The 25,456-nt window shown below is 39.5% G+C and overlaps 2 protein-coding genes across 2 annotated transcripts in view; both read right to left on the bottom strand.

The window, feature by feature from the left end:
* Nucleotides 1–2,885: 2,885 nt before the first annotated feature.
* Nucleotides 2,886–9,099, bottom strand: lrit3a (info leucine-rich repeat, immunoglobulin-like and transmembrane domains 3a; the record flags this gene model as incomplete). The annotated part of the gene is made up of 4 exons (XM_083915043.1): nt 2,886–3,913; nt 4,180–4,485; nt 7,219–7,685; nt 8,984–9,099. The coding sequence occupies 4 exons, from the start codon at nt 9,097–9,099 to the stop codon at nt 2,886–2,888; spliced, it is 1,917 nt and encodes a 638-aa protein (XP_083771169.1).
* Nucleotides 9,100–11,326: 2,227 nt separating this feature from the next.
* The window catches only part of gpm6aa (glycoprotein M6Aa), a 19,503-nt gene continuing 5,373 nt past the window's right edge, over nt 11,327–25,456 (bottom strand). The window contains exons 2-7 of the mRNA XM_083915682.1: nt 18,530–18,722; nt 18,132–18,288; nt 16,751–16,904; nt 15,424–15,500; nt 14,210–14,275; nt 11,327–13,193 (exon numbers count right to left, since the gene is read on the bottom strand). Of these exons, the coding sequence (XP_083771808.1) occupies nt 13,041–13,193; nt 14,210–14,275; nt 15,424–15,500; nt 16,751–16,904; nt 18,132–18,288; nt 18,530–18,722 (800 nt within the window). The 3' untranslated portion in view covers nt 11,327–13,040. The remainder of the gene's footprint in view (nt 13,194–14,209; nt 14,276–15,423; nt 15,501–16,750; nt 16,905–18,131; nt 18,289–18,529; nt 18,723–25,456) is intronic.

The following is a 25,456-nucleotide window of genomic DNA, read 5'->3' as shown; positions in this document are numbered from 1 at the left end:
GTAACCTTGTAGAGGGGTAGTAGAAGATTTACATGGCTGAGAAAGTTGCCTTGTCTCCAGACTAATGTTAGCAGTCTGAAGGGCACTGACCTTTTCTCATGAATTCACCCCTGGCAGATAACAATGACAATGTCTATAATTTCCCTTCAGGCTACTAGTGTCCTGAATGAAAAACACACATGGGTTTGAATCATCAGGTAGAGTGGGTATCTCGTAGGAAATGGCGAGAGTGTAGATGCTACTGCCGTATTAAATGCCACCTCATGTCTTTTTAAAGAAATAATTCCAGTTGGTTGAGTCACTTTCAAGCAATTACAATACAAAATATTTAGACTTTGAAGTAACTAAATACTGATGTTTGCTGCTGCCTTAAATGTATGGTCTGAATTAAAAAAAAAACGACACCATATTGTTTTATTTCATTCATTTGTTATATTCGTTTAAGTTGCTTAAATGTTTTCCATACTCTGTTACTGTCAAACATTGACCACGTTTGTCAGGTCACAGTTTAGTACCAATTATGTTTATTTTATATCTTCAGTAAACAATACACTGTGTTTGTGTTTACATTACTTGGCTGTTGAGTGGAAAGTTAAGGGATCACAGGTTTACAATTGACTGTGCTGGCTTATCACGCTGCAGTGGCTTTATGCTTGACCTTTGGCTGAAAGAGCTAAGGACACGCTTCTTGTTTCACACTATTCATTTAGGAAGCAGCTTCCAACATTAGGCTCATTTATCTCCAATATGTTACAAAATGATTCAGCAACCACAACAATCTTTGAGAGAGATATTCTTCGACTAGACCGAAAACAAACCTGAAATATTAATTTCTTTATTGAGGAACAAAATTGATCCTTGGTGTCTTTTCCAACTATAACATCATTCATAAATGACATTCAGTATATATACAGTATATACTTAAATGTGGCCAGTTTTTCTACTGGACTGCTATAATTGTGCGAAGTCATGGTTGCCAAGAGATTTGTGCTTTTGACTGTAACGTATCTCACCTACAGTGGTGAAACAGTTTTACAATTAAAGAAAGAAATGGATTGTATCTGTTCTATCTATCTATCTATCAATCCATCTGTCTTTCCATGTGCTTGTCTCCATTCATAGTTAATCTATCATTAACAGCCCAGCCCCTCTACCATCCTTTCATTCTGTTTGTTGAAACAGCCTGGTTGTTGCCATGATAACAACGCAGCTGGTATAGATTACTTAGTACTGCAGACTCATACAGCTGCTGGCACAGAGGTATCCATGGGAACAGTTTTCCAGGTCCACCTGTCATCTTAGCAAGATTTACGTCAACGCCTGTTCAGAGCATGTCCACCGTGACCCATTGATTTTCAGGATGAGCACTTTTGCTCTGGTTCCCTATTCTTTTATATGAAGTATTGTGTTGGATTCGTAATAGGTAACATGCAGTTTTTTTTCCCCAGCCACTTTTCTGTTCTTGTTTTTATTGTCTTCACTGAGCATCACACACATGGACTAAAGGTACACGCAAAGATAGTGTATGATGAGGATAGCATGATAAGGGTACTGCTGTTCACTGTACATGGAGTACAGTGTGTGTTGTTACACTGGGATGAAGTTTCACCCGGTGAAGTCTAAAAAAGGCTGTTTCTGAAGGAAAAATCTGAGAGATTAATGGAAAAACAAATATTATGCAAAATTTAGAATAACAGATTTTTAATGTCAAAGAATTTTACTGTCCCATGTAGGCACTGAAAATGGTCAAGTTTTGCTGGGTGGTAGGGTTTGAAACCAAGCCCTTGCAAAAGTGCCCTTGGGCAAGTTGCTGAAGTAGGTGACACCTTTCATGGTAGCTTCTGCCACCAGTGTGTGGATGTGGTGTGAAAGGGTGAATGCTTATGTGTTATAAAGTGCGTGAGTGGTTTGTCAGACTAGAAAATGGCATTTATGTATTTTGATGCAGTTATAACATTGCTGGTAAATTAGAGAGGGGCCGTAATGTGAGTTTTAGTGTCTCTCCATCAAATACACAAATGTCCATTTAAAAACCCACATTAGCAACCTGTTTTATGTGCACCTGTCTACTCTGGCAACACAGCACAACACTCAACACAACTGTAGAATTCAGCAATTGTTTTGTTTATTAAAAACAAATGTACAACTCCGTTTATAGACAAATTTAAACAGAAATTCATAGAAACTGGCAATTTTTTTTGACAAGAGACATTCTATCAAACACATGGACCGTACTGTCTTGATCATTAAGGCAACAATCAGCTTTATGCTTAAAGTAACAGTAATGTTGTGAATGTGATGGGTAGTGGATGATGGGTCTTCTTTGACAACACCACATAATATTCATATCTGACACTTAACCTTTGGCATTGGGTATAACATAAAACGCCACACCCAGCTATTGAACAAAATCTTTGTATGGTACCATTTATACGTTATAAAAGTCCAAACAAAGGCGCCATGCTTTAGTGACAATCATCAACGTCTTTATCAAGTATAAGGCTCCATAATGAATAAGGACATGAATGAAAATATCATTGTCATTGACTGATCAGATTGGACTTTCAACATATGTTCTTTTGAACACCCAAACGACCTCCAGGGAATATTTTCATGTTAACTACATTTTTCTAAATCATTATATAAATCTTTATAGAATAATAGTTGATGGTTGATGGAGAATAAAAGTGTTTCACCATTCAACACAGCAAAAGCATTTCTTTACAGCCCCACGGTGAAACATAAATATACTGTATATATTTATAAAGATTTATAAATGATTTCATAGTTAATAGTTGATCAGTATCATAAAAGGCATTTAAAGAGTATGTCATAAAGTGTGTTACAAGCATGTTATTTTGGGCACTGGCCATGGACTCTTGGCATCAGCAGAGATACTCAGACCGGGAACTGTCACTCTTATATGTCATCTGGGAATCAATGCTTGACCTGGAGCACAGGAGCATTCGCTCTGATTCATGAGTCGCTCTCCTTGCCCAAAGCTCAGTTGGATGGGAGTTCAATGTCCTTTGTTTCATTGAAATTGTCTCAAACTTGACATAACTGTCTTTTTCAAGCTCCTCTTGGTCTAAATCACTGCCGTGTCCCTTACGGTACAGAGCAAGAATCTTGTAGAGCAACAGTGCAATAAGAGACACAACCAATGCACAGGCAATGCCACTTATGATAATGAAAATCGAGTTTTGCCAACCATCCTCTACATTGTCCAGTGTGTAGAAATCAATGCAGGGATCTTTTCCAGCTGCACTACCTTTTGCCACAAGGCAAACTGAGTACCTCATCCCGGATGACAATCCCTCTAGGAGCACTTTTCCACTGCCAGCATTAGTCTCCAGTGTCCTTTTGATATCATCCTCATCATAGGGTGAGTATACAACTGTGAGTGGGGCATCATTTGGTAAACCATCTGGTTTCCAAAGCAACACTGCAGTGTCAGGTGTTTCCTCTACAATCTGGAGGTCTTTGACAGACATTGATACATCACTTTTCTTGCTCTTTTCATCTGCTGCTAGCTTTCTCCCATTACCTCCTTGCTGGGGTTTTGGTGGTTTGAATGAGCCTTTTTGTAAACTATTGCTGGTGGTAGTTTTCAGCTTCTTAGGTATGGCAGATGTTGTCGATTTTCTAGGGAGAACTGTGGACGTAGTGGGCAAGTTGGGAGTGTCTGTTGGGGGTGTAAATGTTGTGCCTCGCCCAGTTGCTTCAGTTTCGATGCTCGGTCTCACTGGAGGGACGGTGGTGCCGATGTCACCGGCAACAGAGACGAAAATAGTAGCTTCTGAATTGCCAGCAACATTCTTAGCTTTGCAGCTGTAGTTCCCGGCGTCTTTGAACAATATTCCATGCAAGCTCATGATGGACCATCTGATGCCGTCTCCTGGTGACTCCTGGACTATAGAGTGACACAAGAACACAAGTCAACATAGATCAAGTCTTACCAAGTCTTGAACTGCTTTTCCAATAAGGTAAGACTTTGTGGCACAAGTACCACAGAACTTTTAATGCCTCCTACACACCAGGCAGAGGAAATCTACACACAATATACAGTATATACACCTAAGTTACTAATGGGTCTAAGAGGCAATGAATTGGAAAACAGCATTGTTTTTTTTGTTCATTAAATGTTTAAACTTGCACTCAAAAGCATTCACATTTTACCTGTGTTGTTGACTAGTGAGCCGTCTGACTTAGTCCAGTAAAGTGCTGGTGTTGGAAACCCTGTGGCATCACACCGCAGGAGAACATTACTGCCCAAAGAAGATGTGATCCTGGTTGCTGAAGTCATGACTGATGGTTTTACACAATTGTCAAGTTCAGCACGTTGAAAAGTGACACCAGCCAGATTCTCCGGTCCACTGCAGGCAAGGAATAGGTCCATCAGAACCACTGGTGTACCGGACATTTTGGAAAGCTCAATCAGCTTGGAGATTTTACAGTCACAGAACCAGGGGTTATCTTGGAGGCCTGAAGGCGAAAAAAGACGAGACAAATTAAGATAATTGATCACTGTTTCGTACCATTGCTGTGTCAACCACCATCCAAGTAAATCCAACATCACTTGTAAAAAAAAAAGAGGAAAAAGATGGCAATGTAACAGTAAAGATGCAAAACACATTTTCAAATCTGCAATAGCTATATTCCAAACAGCTGCAATTATTATGATGCTATGAAGTAATGATAGGAAAGAAAAACTTAAAAATGGATTGCATTATTCAGGGCAGCTTTAAAACTATGTGTTAAAAGTGTGTATTGTGTGTTAAAGTGTGGCTTTTTTCTATGGATGTATGACTTAATGGAATTATGCCCAACCAGTATGGCACAGAAAAATGGATGAGGCTGTTAAATACACAGTAAAGTGAGCTATTAGTGAGCTAACCATTAGGTGCAAATAGTGGGTTCCATTAGATTATACGGTACATGAACGTTAACCACCTTTGAATTTGACTTTTTGCTCTGAAAATTCAAACAATTGTATGCATTGAATGAAATTCAAGGGCTGTTAAAGGGAACCTACTCTGGCCTATATATACTCCCTTACAAAACGCTGTAAACACCTGCTGCGCACACTGTTTGCACATGCACTGGCACATATTAAAGCCTTTTAACCAGATTAGTTTGACTTAACAGTGGCAAAGCTCCTAAGATGGCTCCGGCCTTCCTTCCGTTTAGCAATACACTATTTCCATTAACTTTCTTTTCTAAATGTTGTCTGCATAAATATCAATAGATCACTGTCTGACAACTTTTAACACTTTAATATTCATGCCTTAAATTATCCCTGAAAGTTCATTATCCATATTAGTCAGGGTAAAATGTTTTTTTTCCCCTACAGTCTAATCCTGTTTCCCCTTCAGGTACACCAGAGCACACTGCCAGCTCTCTCAACACGGATAAGCTAGCTTGCCCTTACACAGCCTGTTAATAATATCCCTCCCACTGTCCATGCAACGCAAAAGAGTGAACAAAAATCCAGTCTTGTGTATATATAGGAGACTCTTATTCAGTTACAGCCAAAAATATATCCAACAAACATAATTTTAATAAGAATATGAGGGGAATACTGAAAAATTGAATCAAATGCTAGACATATTCAATTTTGGTTTCACTCTCCAGTAACTTCATACACCGCATAGAAGTGTCAGACTATTAAACGTGTTTTACAGTCCCTACACTTACCACAGACCTACAGTATAATTACATGCTGATTTTCTATGAAACCTCCTTTTCCACTCTGTCCTCCTTGAAAACAAACACTCAAAATTCCCATCAGCATATAACCTTCCTCTTTTCCCCTCCCTTGACTATTTCTCAGCAATGGAGCACAGGGCTATAATTAAGTTACAATTGGTACAAGATACGGTGTATCAGTGACTGTGAATGTGTCAGTATATGTAGAATATAATGGGTTCTGATCAAACTCATAGATAGGGTAGTAAAATAACCTAGAAACAATCTGTTTGGCACCATAACACAAGTTTTTGCATTCTTCCCTAAGCCTTAGATGCACAAAAATTAGGAATATTAGTCCATCATCACTTGTTGCAGTCCCCAGATAAACACAGATAAATTCAACTAAAAATGCCCTGCAACATTTATTTTGGACTAAACCTTTAAACACATTTCTCTTTTTGAACTGAAGGTGTAACATTGTAAGTTTGCTTCCAATTACCAAAATAAGTATATCTGCTCCTTTGATTCACTATAGTTTTTAGGAATGCACAGACATTTTTCTTAATTGTCACAAAATGACTGACATCATTTCCTATTCTGGAAAACAAAATTAAAATGATCCCTCAGCAACTATAATGTAATTAACTGAAAAACACAGCATATTGTGCACTCATAACAGAAGCATCAGGTAATTGTTTAGTTATTTTTTTTGTTTTTATGTTCACTCTCTGCACTATTTCAGTTCCAAGCCCTATCCATTATGAGCAGAGCATTTCTTTGTAAGACACCTAACTAGTGTCTTGCAATTTCAAGCTGTCACACATATGAAAATATTTATAATGCTGTAGATATTGTCATTTCAGTGTATAACTACAGTCGTTCCTAAAATGTGATTTTTAAGGACAAGTAGCAAAAGTCTCATTTTTGGCGCTGCCATCGACTTCAGCTAGAAAGAACTATCACACATAATCTTAATTCATAATTTCAAAATATAAATAAAGTAACTAACAGTGGGAGCATCATAAATCGGATAAATGTTTGATTATTAGAAAATATTACAAGTCACAAGTCATCCTGGCTTGAGCAATATACATCTACTGTATATGTCTTATCTTTTTTTTTTATCTTGTTGGGTCTATGTAAATCATAAATAAGTCAGAGTGTGGTCTATACCTACTCTGTAAAGTGTCCTGAGATAACGTTTGTTATGATTTGGCACTATAAATAAAATTGAATTGTATAACTTTGACATATTTCTTTGGTTGAAGTTGAACCTAGCTTGTATCGCCAAAAGGCAGTGTGTTAAATATTCAACAGTTAATCCGGACTATAACTTGATAAAGCCCTTTATAAGCGTAAACTCTGCCACTACTTAATATACTATGTGGGCTGGCAGTCACTACCAGGGCAGGTTTGAGTCAGTCTGGCTAAACAGATTTAGAAGTGAATACAATGAACCCTAAAAGCATCCTGCCCTGGCCCTAATATCTTATAGAACTAAGCCGGACACAGCCTGTGTATCCTTACCTAAAACCACTTTCTGGGAGGCATTCTTAGAAATCGGTGCTCCATTGAAGGGAGGCCAGATATCCATGAGATCCGAGGGCAGGGTGGCTAATTTGTTGCTGGATAGATCCAAGTAGGTTATGTTGAGGAGGTAGGGAATCGCCTCAGTGGGAAGACTAGTGATTCTGTTGTTGTGTAGATCCAGTGTCCTCAGACTGGGCATCTCTTTCAAAGACTCCCAAGGGAACACAGAGATCATATTTCCATCCAGCCTCAGCTCGTGGAGCACTTTGAGGTTGTAGAAACCCGCAGTATCCACTGAGCTTATGGAATTGTAAGTAATCCACAGGTACCGTAGCTCCACCAGGTAGTAAAAAGCTTCAGTTGGGATTCGCCGTACCATGGTTTTTTCAATTCGAAGTTTGACAGTATCCACAGGGACATTGACAGGGATGTCAGACATGTCTGGATCATTGCAGAGCACAGATCTGAGAATGAAAGATACAGGAGTTAATTGGTTTGAACGTATCGTATGGCCATGTAACAAAACTGCCTTACAAATCGTGATATCATGTAACAAACAAAACATATTCCAATGAGAAGGAGATGATGTTAGCAGGGGATGTGAGCAGATGTCTAGAAGGTATTATATATATATCCATCCATCCATACTCTGTTAGGATGTGGTATGCTCTTTCTAACACGACTGCAGTCCATCTGGGCACTTCCCAGATGGCAAGATCAGAGCTACAGTAATCACTAGCATAATAAATGGTGAGTGGTCATGTGGATTGACTTCCATTGCAGGTGGTGGAATATCTGGAATCAGTTAAAGTCACAGATAAAGACGTCTATACAACATAATCATTTAATTCAATAACTTTCAATAAAAAAGAGTTGAAGAATTTGAATTACATGATTACTACGTAGCTATTACTTTTAGATTTTGGTGGCTATGATTGTTCCTATGATGGTTTCAACAGTCCTGTACCAGAACATGCCAATATACCATAATTCGCAAATCAAACTTCTCACTGTTGCCTAACTTGTTAACCAAACCAGCCCAAGATATTTGGAATCGTTATCTGCTTTGTGTTAGACTCATCAACATGATGGACTTACATTGTCCTTTCTTTGTCGCCCAATTATGACTGCAGAGAGAGGAGTGCATTGTGGAATAAGGTTCAGCACTAATAAGACTCATATGCAGGTGGCCATTAGGTCTTTCTCAGGGGTAAGTGGATTGGTACCACGCCAGAAAATGTGCTTTACGTCAATACAGGTCTGTACAACCTGTACAAACTGTACTGTCGTGCATTTTGATATATTTAGCTTTATTTCACAGTGCATGTTTCGTTTAGATACCGAATTCAAAGCTACAGCGTGATGGCGGTGCATTTTAAGCTAATTGTTGGTCATCCAAATGTTGTTATACAGCGATTGAGACGTGACGGATGAAAAGGTTTTAGCTTTGTACTCATCACCAAACGTGTAAATATAACTTGTTAAGTGTGTTCAGTTGATTTAACGCGTATCACACACCAGGTGGTCTGAGGGTAGTCACACTTAATGCTCATCATTCAGTTCATTGTTAAATATCTGGAAAAACACTTAAACTTAAACCAAATCTACGTTGTGAAGAAGAATTGCATAGAAGGATATTTTTTACTGATATTATAACTAAAGAAGACCTAATTAGGCAAACTTCTAACAGTTTTATACAAATGTCATGAAATTTTTTATCATTTTAATGAGTGAATGATAGCAAAATTAAAGTGCAATTTACCTGGTTCCTGTTCCATCTGTACGTCCATGGAAGACGCAGGTGCACTGGGATGGACAGAAGGGATGAGCCATACTGAAGCAGCATAGTATTACATGCACGCAGAGAAGTCGATGCATGGTTTCACCAAATGCACCCACGGTTCTCACATCGAGAAGAGATCAGGAAAAAAGACATCCGGATTCACTGAAGGCCTGAAGAAATATTCTTCCCAAAAAAAGAAACGGACAATAATATAAAGAGCTTTTAAAGTCCATGGGAGGCAATAGTACGCAGGCTGAGGATCTAATTACAGTACAGGTCACCTGTCAGATAGACGGCGTGGGGGAGGGTGATGGATTAGTGGAGGATTTCTTTGGTCTGACAGGGTCACGCAAACCAGGCGACGGGGCTGACCGGTTATTTTGACATGGCGCTAATTAGCTAAGGGTTTCCTGTCAGGTGATCCAGTCACGCTTTCGTTAATCCATTCAGTTCCCAGCCTCACTTACTTTTTTAAATTTAACTCACCAAAGTTCATGCCCTCACCAACAGTATGTCAAAGTCATCGTTGAACATTTTTAATATCACACGTTGTATAGCTTGGACCAGCCATGTTCTGTTATATTCAAGGCCATCAACAATCTGCCCCCCCCCCCCCAGTACCTCACTGAGCTCCTCCGGGTCAAGGCACCCACCCGTTCTCTCAGGTCCTCTTTCTCCATCCAGCTCATCCTCCCACCTGCTCGTCTGGTTACCATGGGCTCAAGAGCTTTCAGTCGCTCAGCCCCACACCTCTGGAACTTTCTGACCCACTACATCCAACGCTCTACTTCCATTACCACTTTCAGATCCCCCTTGAAAGCCCGTCTTTTCAGACAGGCCTACTCCCTTTAATTTCTTTTGCTCTGTTAAGTTTGGAATGACCCCACCCTTTTCTCTTTGTTTCTATTATCAAGTATTATTATATAGTTTTATTGTCTGATTCTAGTGTTTTTTGTAATTGTTTGATTTCTGTTATGTGGCCTTGAGTGTTTAGAAAGGCGCCCATTATTAAAATCAAATGAATTATTATATCCAGTCGCTGTGCTGTAATAAACTGTGGCTTTGACTGTACATCTTAGGTGTTTTATTTTCTTCTTGCACTGACGTAAGTCCCTCTGACTCTCAGGACATTCCTTAAATGTTAATGTATTATTGAGCTGGAGGCCATATGTAAGATGTGTGAGTGAATACTGTCTGGCACCAGGGTGTAAAGTGTAATCTTGGATGTGATTTATTACTTGACTAGGTGGACTGGTAGCCTAGTACAGGGGGCCAAACTCATCCCGCCTGCCGATGACAGGTCCACAGTAGTGTATTTCTTTCATAGCTATTGAGCACATTTGGTTTAGCACTGGCACACACAACTTTGGGTCCTAGCTCTTATTTGAAAGGTTGGCTTGAATGTTGTCTGAGTATTCTCTACGTAGCATTTATTATATTGATAGAAATTTAAGCACTGCAGATGTTACAGTGTTGTTTTTCTTAGTCCTGGCTACAAAAAGAGATTGAATATCTGACTCACCACAAAAACAAGACTCAACTCTTAGAATCAATGTCTTTTTCGTTAACAACATTTCATGGAATATTTTTTTTTAGATACTGTGCAGTGGAAACAAACAGACATACAGTATACTAAAGCACAGCCCTATGGTCAAGATGGAGTCTGATTCTCTTTCTATGTCTAATCTTACCTCTGATTGATCCTTGGGCTTTTATTGGCTTTCTGACTTGCACAAAACGTTCACACTCATATCTTAAAAAGAATAAAGTGATCTTAAAAAAAAAAGCCCATATACTTTCTGTGTAAATATAAATTATATAAACATATTTGAGAGTGCTTCATAATGTAACTCATGCAGATACAATACTGTGTTAAGTCTAAACTTTTGGCTGCAAAACTCTTAATTTGGAATGACTAAGAGGACAGGGAGACATCTAGTGGTGTGAAGTTGTTACTGAGTATTTCCCAACAATAAACATCAATTTCCTTTCTATTCTTAACATAGTTCTGTCTCTAAAAAAACAACTAATCCTGCCTGAACATATTTCACGACTCACCTTATAGTCAATAACAGTGATACATTGGCGCATATGGTAGTTATTACAAATTCTATAACACACAGCAGGGCTACCAAATCATTTTAACCTATAAAAACAAAAAACAAAATGGACGCAAGACACAAGAAGTATTTATTAACAAGTACACAAGTGAATTTTATTAATGCAAGCAAATTTGATCATACAGGTCAAATAAGCCACTTCAAGCTGTTGGCACATGAATGTACAAAACATATTCAATTTAAAGCCTGCTAAGCATTCGTAGTGAAAGTACAAAAGACTAATACGAGGAGAAAGCTGAAAGCATTTTCACCGATCATTACAGAGTAAGCAATGTTGGTACAAGTATTAGATTTAAGACATGGTTGAGAGCTCATCACAAACTAAACAGACACAACTCAAAGACTAGAGTCTCTAATATCAGTAGCATAACGCGGTAAGCGTGGGAGGTTTAGTACTGCACATATAAACAAAGGGTTGATCCAGCAAGACAGTCAAAGGTGTATAAATAAAGAAGTGAAATAAAGTAACTTTTGAGTCAAGAAGACTATATTAATGCATGTCCATGCCACGAAAAACATCTAAATTCACAGTTCTTTACTAACAGTACAGTTATCCAACTTCGAGTTGAACACCAATGCGCTTACATCTAGAGAGAGCACAGAAATGGTCAAATAAGTGCATGAAACTAGCTCCATCAGGATGTGTAAGCTATACAGTTACTGACTGTCATGAACACATTTACTGTGACACACACTTTTCTCACATCTGATAATTCACCAAGGAGTGCCATTACACCAACAACCGTCGGGGTTTCTTTTCGGTTGAAACAGATAGATGCAGGGTGGACTGACCCACACCTCTTCTTATTCTCATATTCATTGTCCTTAAATGTCAGTGCTTAACATATAGGTATGATTTGATATATCAGTATATACAGTGCAGAGTTCTGCGAAAACAGGAGTTTTGTATTTATAAAGTACCCTTTTTAAGAAATTAAAAAAGGGGTTATGAAAGTATGTTTGCATGTGCTTTTGTGGCTCGTGATTCAAAGAAGATGGAGTCATTCACAGTCCTAAGATAATTGAATTGGCAAGATTATCATAAAATAACCCATACTTTATATTTAATTGACTAATCGCATCTTTGATATCTATCAAAGTCATTGTTTCCGGCTTAACAGGCTTGGCACATCTAGCAAATATTTGTTTTCCTCTACTAATTTGGTATTTATTATTATTATTATGTAATAGTTGTCTTGCTATCGTACAACTTCAAATAGAAAAACAGATTGAGTTACTTTCATGCGAAAGTGATTTTAATCCCTGGGAATACTAGTATGACAAAGGCTTATGATGCTTCATGGTTGTGTTGTGAGATTTAAAAGATTTTTCAAAACGAACCAACCGTTCACATACAGTACATCACTTTTAAACATGAAATCTCCAGACACACGACATGAGAAATGTGCTTGAAAACCCTTTTAAGCCCCTGTTGACCCCCTCGGAAATCAGCAAAAATAAATTATGCAGGAGAGCAAAATGACACGTAGCATCAAATAAAAAAATAAGAAAAATAAAAGGACTCTACGCAAATTATTCAAAGTAAAAAACAAAACAAACTTAAATACTACTGCTACTTCTGATTCTAGAAACTACACTAAAACTACTATTAGCACTAAACGACTCGTATCAAGAATAATATAACGGCCAGTATGATAATTATAACACCATCCATGAGAGAGGTAAAGGGGCTTTTTTTTCATCTGAAATGCTGTTTGTGACTGAGGAGGTTTGTGTGACGTCCCCTCCCCAGACCACATTGTCATATGACGCACCAGTGACATCAGCAGTGGCGAGGGCCCTAGGCGCCATCCGCCCCCCCTCAGGAGGGGATGGTAGAGAGAGACAGATAGAAAGACAGAAGAGAGAGAAAGGGAGAGAGGCCGGAGTGGCAGGGCCAGGCCTCACGCTGCTCTTTATGTGTAGGCGTTGAGACGCTCCTTGGAGCGAGTGGAGTGGATGTCATGAAGCTCCTGCTCCTCCTTTGACTTGATGTCCTCGTACTTCTGCATCCTGCAGGCGTCCTTCACGTAGGCCCAGTTGGCAGACAGCACCATCAAGTAGTGGATCTGTGAGATATGGGAAATTATGAAGGGTGCACCAATGCAGAGCAGTTCAAATTAAAATCATAGATCTGCCTTCCAAGCTTTGTGTTCATATTTGCTCAGTAGCTGTGAAATCATATTACATAATGTCATTAGAGTAGAACGTATGCTTTATTTTTCATTTTTATTTCTTTTGTAGAAGCAAATTAATGACTTTTACTGCTAATAAATTAATTTAAAATGCAATGGATAGACTTGAAAAGCTCTTTTGGGTACCTTTTTAAATTAGGGAGGATATTTCCATTGACCCAGCAGGTGGCAGCATAATGCTTAATGTGGTCTTGGGCTTGTTACCATAGCAGCTAAGGATATAATGAATGCATTGTGCTTAAATGACTGATGCTGTAACACTGCTTCTCTGTTCACAGGGAATGACAGTCTCATAGCTGCACGGCTCTTTGTTTCTGATATGCAGAAAGACCAATTAGGGGACGGCAATTTAGACATTAATTTGAATCTTTTTTTAAAGCAATGATTGTGCTTTTGGCTTTGAGGCTGTTTGAGGTCAGCTCATTATTGGGATGCATCCGTGTGTCTGAATTCTGTCTGGGGAAAAAATGAGTGTGTCACAGTTTGCAACATCATCCTTGAATAGCAAACACCTTCTGTTTCTCAGAAAATGGCTCCTCACAAATTACTGAGTGATGTTTGCAACAATCTCTGAGCCTTTCTTCTCCCTGTTTCCATGACGACGGCATGACATGCCTGGCGCCTCCGCAAGAGGGAGGGAGACAAACCCTGTCTTTTTCACTGCGCCAAAATGCCTTCTCTCCCATCTACAGCTATTCTCTCACAGGCAAACACAACGCAGCCTCGTCATGTTCCAGCCACAACACAGATATTTACCCACCTGCCGTTTTCCCTTTATATTTTAAAAAGAACACCTACCACGGCAGAAATGACATGCTTACACCAAAGAAGGATATGATATTGAATTGGATTAGTGGAAAAAAGAAGTTTGTGTTTTATTGGTGTCTCACCATAGCAATAACAGCAGCTCCTGCTCCAGCAAGGGCACAGATGAACAGGTGGAATGTCATGTCCAGCTGTATCAGAAACACATCACAGCACACATTACTCTTACAGCATTAGTGGACACCAGTGGTCTGCATATGAAAATCCTGCTTGAAAATGCACTTGTCAACATTCAGTTCGTTCTGTTTTATATCTACAAACACATGATTATGAACTGTTATACATGTCGATTCATGCTATTACATGGGGAATATCGAAAACTAATATAATTATTAATAATATTAATAAAACTAAGCTTTTTTTGTTTTGTTTTTTCAGGAATATCTGTAATTTTGTGCTTATAGGTGCCTTTTGAATATAGCATGTAAGCAATATACCCAGTCAGCAACTGTTGCTGTGCAGTCGATGTGGATAATGTTTGCATGGTGTTACTCAGTTTCTTTGCGTTATGCACAGGCGTAATGCGTTTGTTGCTGTGAGTAACCACAGCATGTTCCATCACACAAGGAAACAGAACATATACAGCTCTCTGGTCTATCTAATGTACTTTATTCAAGTCCCGGTTTAGTGTTATTTGTTGTCACCTGCAGTTTCCCAAATTGCTTAGGCTGAAATGGGCAAGAAACATGAAAATCAGACTCTTGCTCCCTAGGAATATGAGCCAAATCGTCCACATGGCGGCGCTGTAATTAACACCGTGCAGTTTGTGCTAAATCCATTGTGATGATGAAACGAGCGTGCAATTGTTTTCACTCCTCTGGACTGACTTAAATCTGCTGAAGTGACTTTGTTTTCCCCAAAACCTACTCATTGCTTTTTACATCATAGATTCTGGAAATTGCGCTACTTGCTTCTGTTGACCAAGAAAGGGTTTGAACCCTCAGTTGCCGCTTGTGGGTATATTTATTATACTATTATTTTACTGTCTGCCTCTGAACAGCTCCACCAGAGCAAGTGCCTTGTTCAAGGGAACCTCAGCAGTAGTTTTGAGGATGAACTGGTATGTTTATTATGTGATTGCGGCAGTCTGAGATCTTTTAAATGACTGTCCAACTGCTGTTGACATTCAAACTAACAAACTGCTCATAATCATGCTTCTAATGTTTGTATTATTCTGCTTACATTGATTACATATCCATATTTCTGGGCAAAAGTCTTAATTGATGTAATCTACGGATACTGTTTGATGATACTTAGATACGTATTGCTTTCCCCTTACCTCATTGGATTCACACATCTTGTAGAATTTCTCTGATCCAGCACACACTGTTTTCGCATCAGCAATTGGCACAATACCTGAAATAAAGAAATATTGCATGTATGGACACTTGTAAGCTACTAAATATAGACAAAGAATGGACAATAGCAAAGTGCGCCAAATTGGGCCAGGGACATAAAGTGTTGCGCCAAAGGCCCCTTTCCTACTTCCCAACCCCCTACTTTTAATGCTCTTGCTCTGACCACACCTGTCTTAGACCTCTGTCTTCTTTGTGACCTCAATTACCCACCTCTAACATTTCTACTGTATCTTGCATAGTTGTGACAGACGCAGACAGATAAAGACATAGACAAACTCCTAGCAAAGTACTCAAAACTGCTTCTGTGGTTGGTCCCGCTACAGTAGGTGTCTCCGGGATCACACACACACACACACACACACGCACACACACACACACACACACACACACACACACACACACACACACACACACACACAGACTAGCAAGGTGTAAACAATTCCAGTATTGCTGTTGCAGGTGGTAAAACACTAGCAAAAGGTTTATATATACAATTAAACCATTATAATACAGACTTAATTTACATGCTTTTGCACAAAGGCATGTTATAGGCTTATAATTTGGTGGTGGCAGCTGAAATGGTTGTTGACACAGGGGCTGTATTAATGGCCGCTGGTGGTTAATGGACTGAAAGATGTGGCACTAATTAAAAATAATGAAGCAGCCATACACAAGCTACTGATAAAGTGGACCTTTATCCCAGCTTAACATGATGTTATACTGGATCATTAAAGTTTTCAGGACAGTGATTTGAGGAGTAACAGTTGGTCAAATATATCGTAAATGTAAAAATAGGGACCATCGCCATGAAATTGAGTAATTGATTTAATCTCAAAAGTGGTTTATTTAATTCAATTAATTCCCTTATATGCAAAATAATGTAATAAAACAAATAAAGTGTGAAATGTACCATATATGAGATTCCTGTGCAGTAGGATATGAGTTCTGTTATATGCCAAAATGTAATTTTCTATTATATTAACCATCACTTATCCATAGCTCTAATAGCTGCAATATCCATTCAGAATTTGAAAAAGGTTTTAGCGAATAAACCAGGGGCTGTACTTAAGAAAACTACTACATGACTTGGGAAAGAATAACCTTTCCAAGAAACTAAAATAGTAGCAGAAATTCAGTTAAACATAGATGGAAAAAGGTGTCAGGAGCAGCTGGAGTCAGAGGGATCCAAGTAACTGACATCTAAACAGTGGGGGAGTGAAGAAATGGAGACAGGATATCCACCCTTACCATACTGGCGCGGGTCCAGGCAGAGTGTAGCCCCCTCCAGCACGGTAGCGTTTTGGCAAATATTCCAGATGTTGAAATAAATAAAGACTGGGAGGGAGGTGAAAGCAGTCACTCCGAGCCAAGCCAGCATGAAGATGTATGTCAGCATGATGAACTGCAATCGCAACAGAGGGACACAGATCACACTTAGGTTACTTAATGTTATTTATGTAAGATTGAACTCTGTTTTCAAGTCATTTCAGATTAGACTGGCGTGTTATTTGTCCTGATACACTACTACTACTACCACTATTTCAGTATAGAGTGGGTTTTTTGTCTTGTTCCAGGGCATTATTGAAGGACACAAGGCTCTTGAGGGATTGATTGTCTGGTGTGACCCTTCCCAAGCCCCCACCTACTGCCAACCAATCTTATTTTGGTTTGGACATTTCCATGGGCACGAGATTAGTACATACAAACTTAACGACCCGTAGGACCACAAATACCACAGCACAGCTCATTTCCTTTGCCTCCCTTTGGAGCTTCAAATTTGCTAAACAATTATATCCCAGAGATAATCTTGTTAGGGTTGCTGCAGGCTCTTTGATATGCTCCGTGCCACAGTGCTTGCTTCTAATTTTTCATTATGGCAGTATAATAAAAGTATTTTGATAGATATTTTCAATGCAATTTTAGAGCACTGTGCTGTGACACAGTATGTGTATTAGGAATGTCTTTTTTGATTATTCCACACAAACGCATGCAAATCAACAAATCATTTAGAGCACAGCAGCATTACAATATGTTTTGCTGCCTTATTTGCCATGCTTACTCAATTCCTACATGTTCTACATATGTCATTAGCTACAGTAGCGATCCATAATATTTTATTAATAATTGGTGTAACACAATAGTGATGCATACACTGGTTTTATAAAATCTGTTACTTCTTTTTTCTTCTTTTGAATGATGATTTCTTTGGCCTTTTCATGCCTTTTATTTATATAATACAGCTGGAGGTTGAAAAATAGGAGAGAGAGAGACGGGGCACATGCAGCAAAGGGCCGCAGGTCGGACTCTAACCTGGACAGCTGCAATGACCTGATAGTTTAAGGCTGAAGTGATTTGTTAAAAATCTTTACAAAAAGAGCTGGACATAAAACATCCGCAGTGATTGCCATCTAGGGCCAAAAAATGACTTAAAGAGGTTTTCAACTCTTACTCAACCTTCGAGGGTATCCCTCTGGGAATTTGATTACCAAGTGATTCCTTGAAATGTGCAGCAGCAGTGAACGCACATATACAGTAGTAGTTTTTATTACAATAGCAATAAATAGGGGATATCACAACCAAAATCTAAGCTAAAGTTGACAGTCAGTATGCACCAAACTGTTCGTCCTACCCAAGCGCTGACACAGCGTCCGCAGGTGGTTATCTTAAAGTCTCCATACAAGTCTTTAATGGCTCCACTGGTGAAGAAGCCCTCCACCATCAGCAGGATTCCATAGACGAAGAAAGCCGAAGCAATGCCGTAGATCACATACTTGATGATGTCAATCCTAAAGAATGAATAGAGAACAACTAAAAACATCCATGACAACACAATGTTACACTTTGTTCTCAAAAATGTAACAAGTATTCATTTTGAGATGTGGTGCAGTGTAGAAAATGTAGTGTAGGCTGTGTAAAAGAGCATATATTAATGGTATTTTCCCCTCGGAGGGATGCGAACTGCCAATTCTTAAGGGTCAATAATGTTTTCGTCAACAACTAAATCCCGTGTGATTCTTTCCTACTCACATGGTGAAGACGTCCAGTGCATCCACAGGGTTCCGCACCACCTCAAAGTAGTTCTGAAGGATGGTGACGGTGCCAGACAGGGCCTCATGTCCGCAGCCGCAGAACAGAGCCACGCCCGCATACAGCAAGATGGTGGCTATAAGAGATGGGTATGGGATCCCACCCAGACATTTGATGCAGCATTCAAGGCATCCTGAAGACACACAAAAGCATACAGAAACAACTGTTAGTCAATGAAGACAGAAAAGGAGGGTCAAACTTCTCAAAGAAGAAAAGAAATCCAGGATGAGTAGACATTTCCGTGGGGTGCGTGACACAAAGTAAAACATGATTCTTACTATTTTTCTAAATTTTAAATAATGCAACAAAACTTTGCCAATGGGCGAATACACTGTTCTGCTTTTTTGAGAATATCAAACATTCAAACCACATCTGGAGGGGGGGCGGAGGAGGGGGGGGTGTTCGCAGCCCTTCATGCATGCCTGAACAAACTACAACAACTTGACAGCTGGACTACAGACTACAGCATTCAAAGCCATAAAATGGAGTAAGATATTTAATGGCCACTTCCACTTGCAGCAGTCACTATGCAGTCATCTGACTTCCCATTTTCCCTGTATTCTAGGTTTGTGCAGCATATTCGTTCTGTCAGTTGTTCAGCCCTACAGAGGATGATGACATTTTATTCAGCTCTAAAAACTCAGCCTGAGCTTTGCACGGTGATCCTGACCTTTAACCCCATTCTTCTTTGCTCGGTTTCCTGTTCCCATGGGCCCTAAAGGTGACTAATCGCTGCTCGGCTCCAACTTCAATCTCCTCTCGCACAGATTTCTCACAGAGCAGCTGAGTCTGTAAATACTTATGCATAAGAGTGTGTGTGTGTGTATTGCTTAGATTTATGAGTCTCCCCGTCATGCTTGTGCATCAAGTGTGGTTGTTGTTTGGGGTACTGAGACGCCATTTCTCAGAGTAACAACGGGAGGTGGAGTGTATTTCCTGTTGAAGCGTGGAACAAAACCAGGCTCTATAAGGTCTTGCAGTGTATTGCAGTATAATTACCACACAGACACATTTTTCCAGAAAGCCCATCTCAGTCCAACTCAATACACGCATGTGAAATAGACAAATTTAAGTTTGTGTTCATAAAAACGGGAAGTTCCCCTTGATCAGTTACATCACTATCACGGCCTGTGATTGAATTAATCTGCATTAACACGGCGGCACTCGTTCAGAAAAGAGACTCCATGACAGCACAGTCAGTTTTCATTGTCACTTGCAGAGTTGATAAAACATGTTAACATCGTTCAAGGATGCATTTAGCACCATCTCTTTTATGGTTATCTCGCTGTCTTCACCTGCGTTACAAAGCAGGGGCATGAACAAATATCCCTCCGCCTCCTCCTCAACTCTCTGTTTCTGACTGATCCCAACCTGAGTGGAATACCAAGTAGCTGGTCCGCCTGCTGGGCTGTGCTGAGCACTCAAACGCTTGATGCAGCGCCGACCCTCGCCAGGGCTTGCCTTGATTATCTGCATCCTTGCTGATGTAATGCAGTGCCAGACTGTAGAATGTCTCTTCTGCCTCCCTATTACACTCTTGTCTAGGGAAGGTTTGCTCAGAATATATATATGCTATTTCACTATGAACTCGGCAGCTTTTCACACCCAGGTTAGCTAACAATTTTAAGAATTATAAATGGATTCAAAATACAAATGAGTTAGGTTATCAATGACTCATGGATATGCTTATATTCCCTGTTTTTAGTCTCTATTTATGGATGTCGTCTGGGCTTATTTGTGCAAAGTTGGAATTATGCCCATTTTATGCTCAAGTGGATGGTTTAAACAGGAGGTACAGGTCTGAATAGGTAGGTGTTACAGGGTAGGCTTGCTGTGTCGCCAACTGTTTGCTGTTTCAAACATTCCTGTATCATCACTGCCTTGGTATGTCTCCATCACACCCAGCCCAGGGGAATGGGACATTACCTGGAAAGGGACATCAAATTCAGGGGGATACCTCACCTTTGGTGCCTTTCAGACTAGCAGGTACTGACGATGCCATCTGACATCCTCTCCCTGGTGCCTTCAAACCAATTCACACTTTAATTCGTGTGACTCTCTCAGCCTGCAGTAGGTTCAGATAGCTAGGACTCCCTATCAGCTGGTAGGGAGTGCCGTTTCTTGGCTCAATGGTGAAACAAGCTTTAATTCAACAATTTAAGTCCAATGGATAGTGAGGTTTAAATAGTCAGATAAATGATATCAAACTATTGTATGGCTATTTTGTCATTCATTTTGATGTCAGCATTTTTGCTCAACTTGCCTTGTTCGCACAGCTGTTAGTTGTTTCCTAGAATACTTTTGGTCAGCTCCCATAGAATAAGTGTGAATTGGTTACGTTTAATCAAAAGTGGATTTACGCAAATTGTTTGCCAGTGTTATCATTCAGCAGTAGGTTGGGTGTGTCTATTACTGTCTTTCTATTGCATTGGGGTCTGCTGGAGTTACAGTTGATTTGAGTCCTTTTTTAGATTGAAAAATGAACTGTTATCATTACGCCCGCACTGGAAATACATCAGATTTAGTGTATTTGGCCACTTACTATATGCATGCTCATAAGGCAAATAGCTGCGACCACACAGGAACATACATCCATACATTCATGCTACAAACACACACATACTCCTTGTGGAAAAAACTGTGGCCACCAAAAGGTGTGTTAACTGACTGACCAACATAGCGGGCTATAGAGCTCCTGGTCGCAGTTAATGAACGTGTTCCATTAAATGACTGTTAGAAATACATGGTACTGCACCAATAGCCATTGTTTCAGTATGTCTAAGACTGAAAGTGATTCTATCACCATCCCTTCCCTCAGACTCATTATCTAGAGTTACCTTTCAATTTCAGGGAGCAGGCAGTGACAGGATTTATTGATGCGATGGTGTTTTATGACATGATGAGAGAGAGCAGTGCCATTTACCCTCCATGCTCTGGGTCAGTGTGCCTGTTTAAGTGAGTGTAAAAGATCAAACTGTCCAGTCATATAAATACTGAGCAAAACAGCCAAGTGATGATTAAATACTCTACAGGGCATTGTGTTTTTTAAGTCATATGTGAGCAAAACTGTTTTTATGAAACACCCTGATGGAAAACGTGAACACTTTATAAAAGTACATTATTTATTGATAGGTGTCCAATTAATTTGGTCTTCAATCTCAAAAGAGGCTGAAGTAAAATACAAGAGTCAAGCCCAAGTTTGAAAAGAATGTCTTAGTGAACTCACCTGGAGTGGGAGCACTTACTACTGCTTTCTTTTACCCACCTTTGAGACATGCTGGCTAACTTTGGTGCTGTAGATGTTGGGAGCCTGTGCTCTACACGAAGGGGGATAAGCAGCAATATAAATGATTTATGTCATGGCCTCAATCAAGGTTTATTACCTCTGCATTATTTACATTTCTGCAGACAAATTAAACTAGCTGGAGGGGGCATCTCTGCTGTTCTTCATTTTAAATATATTGGACCTCTCCATGATGTACGACGGCGCCAATCAAATCAATAGTCAGCTTTCATTATTGCTTATAACACTAATAACAGACCTGGTTGGCTGGTATGCATTATTATAGTTTTGCGTCTTGACTGAAAGGAAGTGTTGTTTCCATGGAAACAGTTGAATATGAAGTTACAGGGTAAGATGGGAGCATTAGAGAGCGGTGGCAACAACAGTGATGTTTTATTGATTGTCTGCCTTTAATTTTGTGTTGGGAAAACTCCTCTGATCCAATAAATTGTGGGCTGTTTAAAGGGCATACATTAAATGACGGGTTAAAATGACATCTGTAAATAGTATATATTACATTATGGACTAACAGGAAAAAAAATATGAAGTCTAGAGTGGAGCATTCAGTGAAGGCTACAGTATCACCTCGTCTGTTTATAGTCTTGCATTCTAGCACTGAAGCTAAACGTTTTGAGGATCCCATTAAAACCGGCCCATGCTGTGATTGCTCTATGGCTGTCGTGATACGGCTTTTAGCTGATACATGTCTGCACTGCATTAACACAAGACTTCCCCTCACACCGGCGCATCCTCTCATTTCCTCTCTAACTCTTCATTGATCTTAACTAACTGCGTATCGAGCTGGTGAAAAATGGCAAGTGGTGATGCGAATGGACTCGGAGAGCTACTGGATGCTTGATCCATAATTTAGAAGCGGCACAGTGCAGCAGAGCACAAGCCTCTCGCATTCATTATTCATGCTTTCTGCTTAGCCCAACATCACCTGCAATGAAAATAAAAGATCCTCTACTTGATGAGGAGTTGCAAGTATTTGAATTGATCTTGCCCACAGGTGTAGTACCGGTTGTCTTCTGAAGGACAGACCGAAAGCGAGTCAAATTGAGAATTTGGCCTCATTGACTTTAGCTAACCTTATATAAATTATCCAGAAGAAGCAATAACAAATAATATTATGTGTGCTATATCCTTGGTATTGGTCAGACAGTTTGAGCTACTCTAGTATTTTGGATATTATCTTTTTTATATTATTACAGTCTGGAGGCGACCCCAAAGCACTGAAGGTCCATGACTATAAAAATAGAAAATTATTTCAAAGTAATACCCAGTTTGAATCCTTTCTAGTTCCCTATGTGTCTCTAACTGGGATGGACCAACTAAGGTATTCTTCCCTCTGAGTGTGAATCAAATAAATTAGACTTTCCATAAAAGAAAATCTGGCAACACAAGTATTAATCTAATGAATTTTAAACAAAGAGACAGGATTTCAGGAGATGACGGTTTTGGGTTTTGGATATTTTATCCTTCACACACAAAAAAAGCATCTGTTAAAAAAAAAGAAATTAAGCCTACATGACCCCAAACACCGAGGTCCAATCAACAGAAGGCATCTCCCTAATACAAAGAGAAAGGATGACCCCCTCCCGAGGCCCCTCCCACCTCCTACTTCTCCTCCATCTGTCAGTGTCATATCCGACAGGCAAAAGGGACACAAATACACACACACACACACACACACACACACACACACACACACACACACACACACTCTCAGACACTCTCACTGGCCCGGGCAACACATTGGGGACGAGGCTATCCTTAAATAATGCTTAGAGCTAAATGATGTGTCCTTCAAAGAAAACATGGCTCCAACATCAGTTGGGGTTAATTAACGAAGCATATGTTGCCCTCTTTAAGGTTCTAATGAGTTAGATATTGTTTGTTCATATTGATAATTACAATATTTATTCAGTTGCCTCATGCTTAGATTTATGTTACCTGTTTTTTTTACCAGCTCATAGCGGGTCTGCTTTAGTGCATGTTATTTTTTTACCTTACTGAATCTGTTCACAGAGTCTCAAGAGCCACCAAAGATTTCCAAAATTAACCTTAAATAATTCAATATTGCATTGCATCTTGTTTAATTCACTGATCCCTCTATAAGGCTTCTGACTCATGTCCATTGACTGAAAACCCATTGGCCTGTCTGTAATTTGTTGAAGCCTAATCGACCTCTTAATCGTGTATTTGTTACACCACAGCTGAGGTGTCACTCTTTTTGGCCGGATTAAAGGCAATATACATAATCGGATACTTATTGTTTTTCTTTTGCTAATTTGACAAAAGTATCCCTGGACAGAAATATCCTAAAAAGTGGACACTTCCCGCTCAGCAGAATATTCATCATCTAAATAATATTGAGTTGATTCCAAATAATTGCTCTTTAAAGATGATATTGGCCCGTAGTGATTGTCTTTGTTGGTGCATCCCTAATTAAAATACATATTTTGAAGTATATTGACTTTATTTATATGCAGTTATAGCTACAGAGAAAACTAATAATATGCTGTGTGTCAATGAATTAAATAATGGGGTGACAAAAAAGATAATAATAATAATAATAATGATCTAATTTTATGTCTGGCACATGTTGACTTAACTCAAATGCAAGACATCTAATCAGACTCCATTTTTTGCGCATTCAACTAGCAGTTATTAGTTCCTTGTTACCAGAGGAGTTTGTATGGGGGTGGGGTGCCAGTGAGCCTGGTTAGAGAGTAAGAGAGAGAGAGAGAGAGAGAGCTCAGTGGGGGGATGGTGTGTCTGTGTCAGTCTGAGAGTAATGGGTGAATACATGTCTCGTTGCTTTCCTATATTTAATGCGCAGCCCCCCTTTTCCTGAAGCGAGCAGGTTTTTTTTCAGCTCCCGCACGCCCCCCCATCTCCTCTGCGCATGTTTAATCAACCAGTATGGTTGCCATGTCAACCGCAGCACAAAATCTGAGAATAGACCGGGTACTTCAGAGCCGTGACCCACTTACTGTATGTCAACAAATTCAGTGGGACAATAGTGACTGAGACACATTACACAGATAACCCCTCTGGGCAAAAAGGACATTACAGGCCAGGTCCAAAAGCTCAGCCGCTGATTTCCTCTTTCCTTTTTTTTTCACCGAGAGATGAAAGAGTCTGAACATGACTGCGTGACTGCTGAGCAGGGACGGTTCTTTTGTCCGTGCAGAGTTCACTCTAGGAACTGAGGAGCATGTCAAAAACTCAGGAGAAGAGACAGAGTTGTTCTTTTGCTTTCTATTTGTACATTTCAAGCGTGCAGCTGGCTAAAATCAGCTTAATTGTCTTGAGCGCCAACACTAGAAGCAGCAAGCACCAAAGAGTGTAGGGATTTAAGTCCCGGCTTCCAAACAATAGAACATAATCATAGCCTGTCAGTATGTGATTGAATGTGACAGCAATCCTTAAAGTGGCATTTAAAATGTATTTATTGTTGCCAAAGATATTCTAGTGTGGAAAAACCTACATATGAGAGCTCGATATTAATTTCTTGTGTTAATGATATTTGTATCTTTTGAAATTAGCCTAAACAATGAGAATTCCTTTTATTGGCT

The sequence above is a fragment of the Echiichthys vipera genome (genome assembly GCF_963691815.1).
Source record: "Echiichthys vipera genome assembly, chromosome: 6".
NCBI lineage: Eukaryota > Metazoa > Chordata > Actinopteri > Perciformes > Trachinidae > Echiichthys > Echiichthys vipera.
Note: the sequence above shows the minus strand (reverse complement) of the source record. Positions and strands in the feature narration are given on the sequence as shown.